Below are 1,757 nucleotides of genomic sequence, written 5' to 3'. Positions count from 1 at the left end.
TCCACCTCCTCGGCTTTCCAAAGTGCTAGGGTAACAGGCGGGAGCCACCACCCCCGGCCCTAATTCACCTAGTTTTAACAAGTTCCCCACAAACATTTACAGTACATGTATTTAGAAGCCTGACCTGGCTGTGATACCGCAGTGGCTGTAAACTGAGTAGCCCATGGCGGATTCTTCTGTCCTCCAAACTGAGCCATGATGCAAAAGGAAAAAAACCTTCCCTTGTTTGTCTTCTATAGCATCGATCTATTAAGAAAAGGATCCACATTTTAAAGTCCAACCAAGCTACAGATATCACAAAAGGATATTATACTAGAAAGAAATGTTTAATGTGTCAAGGACGTCTTCGCAGATTTCAGCAGAAATAACAACTGTAAGTAGAAAAAGGGCAAATGAACATCCAACATGCAGCAAAAACATTTTACATCAAGTAGATCACCAAGAGTGCCCTATTTTACAAGATAACATTAGGGGGAGACTCACAAAAAGCACTCCTTTCTGGGACTACAAATTGTCACATTTAAACAGAATCTACCCAATTGTTAACAAAAAGTTCACAACTTTATATTCACAGGAAATACAGCCTACGTGTTTCTTCTGGCAATGAGTTGGGGAGTGAGGCCAGGGTACTGTTAAAACCAATAACGGATATTGGGACAAGACCCCCATTACAGGTATTTAAGGATATCATTTAAATAACGAACATCTCTACTTTCCAGAGTAGAGAAGGAACTTGGGAGGCTTCTTTTCCATCCCCGATCTCGAGGGAAAAAGCCGTTGAGATAATGGATGTCCCTTGAAGAACCACTGGGAAAACCCCTCCCCCAAAGACAAACCAGAAAAGGGGAAGATTCTCTACCCGCGCACCCCATCCTCTGCCGCCGCGACCCTCAAGGGCCGGAGCCCGGCCGTCCATCTTCCTCCAGTCCCAGCTCCGTGCCGGCCACCGGCGACGGAAGGCGGAACCCACCGCCCCACGACACTCGAGATCCCTGGGCTCGTTAACCACTCACGGATAAAGCCTCTATTCCCCAAGACCCACGCCGCCGGGAGCCGCCACGATGTCCCGGGCCGAGGGGCCAGGAGGGTACAACCGCAGCGACTCGGGAGCAATGGGCGGGGGACGGAGAAGTCGCCATGCCGAGGCTGAGGGGCGCTGGGGGCACCTGAGGTGCCGAGTGGTGGGGGAGGGGCTGGCCGCGCCGGGCCTGCTCCGATCCGCACAAAAGGGACCGCGTCCCTCCCGTCCCAGTCCCACAAGAGCCCCACCGTCGCCGCCCAGGGCCGCCGCGCTACCCAAAAGATCGCTCCTGGCCCTTCCACAGATCCGACAGGATGTTAAGACCCCCGGCTTCGCCGCCCACCGCTCCAACCGCGCGGACCAGACCTTCACCTGAGTCGGGTCCCGGCTAACATCGAAGCCATTTCAAACCCGTCAGCCTTAGGCGCATGCGCCAACTTCCCCCTCTTCCTCCACGCCGCTCCCCTCCTCCACATCTCCCGGAGGAACGGCGCTTACTGGCTGACGTTCTGCGTGCGCGCTCTCCTGACCGCTCAATACGCCTGGCCCTTTCGCTACGGAGGGAGAAATAGAGCGCGCCTAAGGGTTGCCTGGGCCTCGCTTAACAATGAGCCGCTGGGCTATATGTCTTGCGCTTGCTCTGAAAGAAGGGCTTTCCTCTGGGTGGGAAGGAAAGAAATGGCGGTCACGTGATCCGAGTCAGGCCGGCGCCATTTTATGTTTCCCCCTTTTTTTT

The 1,757-nt window shown here is 54.1% G+C and overlaps 1 protein-coding gene across 1 annotated transcript in view; it reads right to left on the bottom strand.

Annotated features, from left to right (window-relative positions):
* CCAR1 (cell division cycle and apoptosis regulator 1) overlaps positions 1-1,532 on the bottom strand; it is a 103,382-nt gene extending 101,850 nt beyond the window's left edge. Inside the window, 2 exon segments of the mRNA XM_011929432.1 lie at positions 125-246; positions 1,394-1,532. Of these exon segments, the coding sequence (XP_011784822.1) occupies positions 125-197 (73 nt within the window). The 5' untranslated portion in view covers positions 198-246; positions 1,394-1,532.
* Between the last annotated feature and the right edge of the window lie 225 nt (positions 1,533-1,757).

The sequence above is a fragment of the Colobus angolensis genome, unplaced genomic scaffold (assembly GCF_000951035.1).
Source record: "Colobus angolensis palliatus isolate OR3802 unplaced genomic scaffold, Cang.pa_1.0 Scaffold12, whole genome shotgun sequence".
Classification (NCBI taxonomy): domain Eukaryota; kingdom Metazoa; phylum Chordata; class Mammalia; order Primates; family Cercopithecidae; genus Colobus; species Colobus angolensis.
Note: the sequence above shows the minus strand (reverse complement) of the source record. Positions and strands in the feature narration are given on the sequence as shown.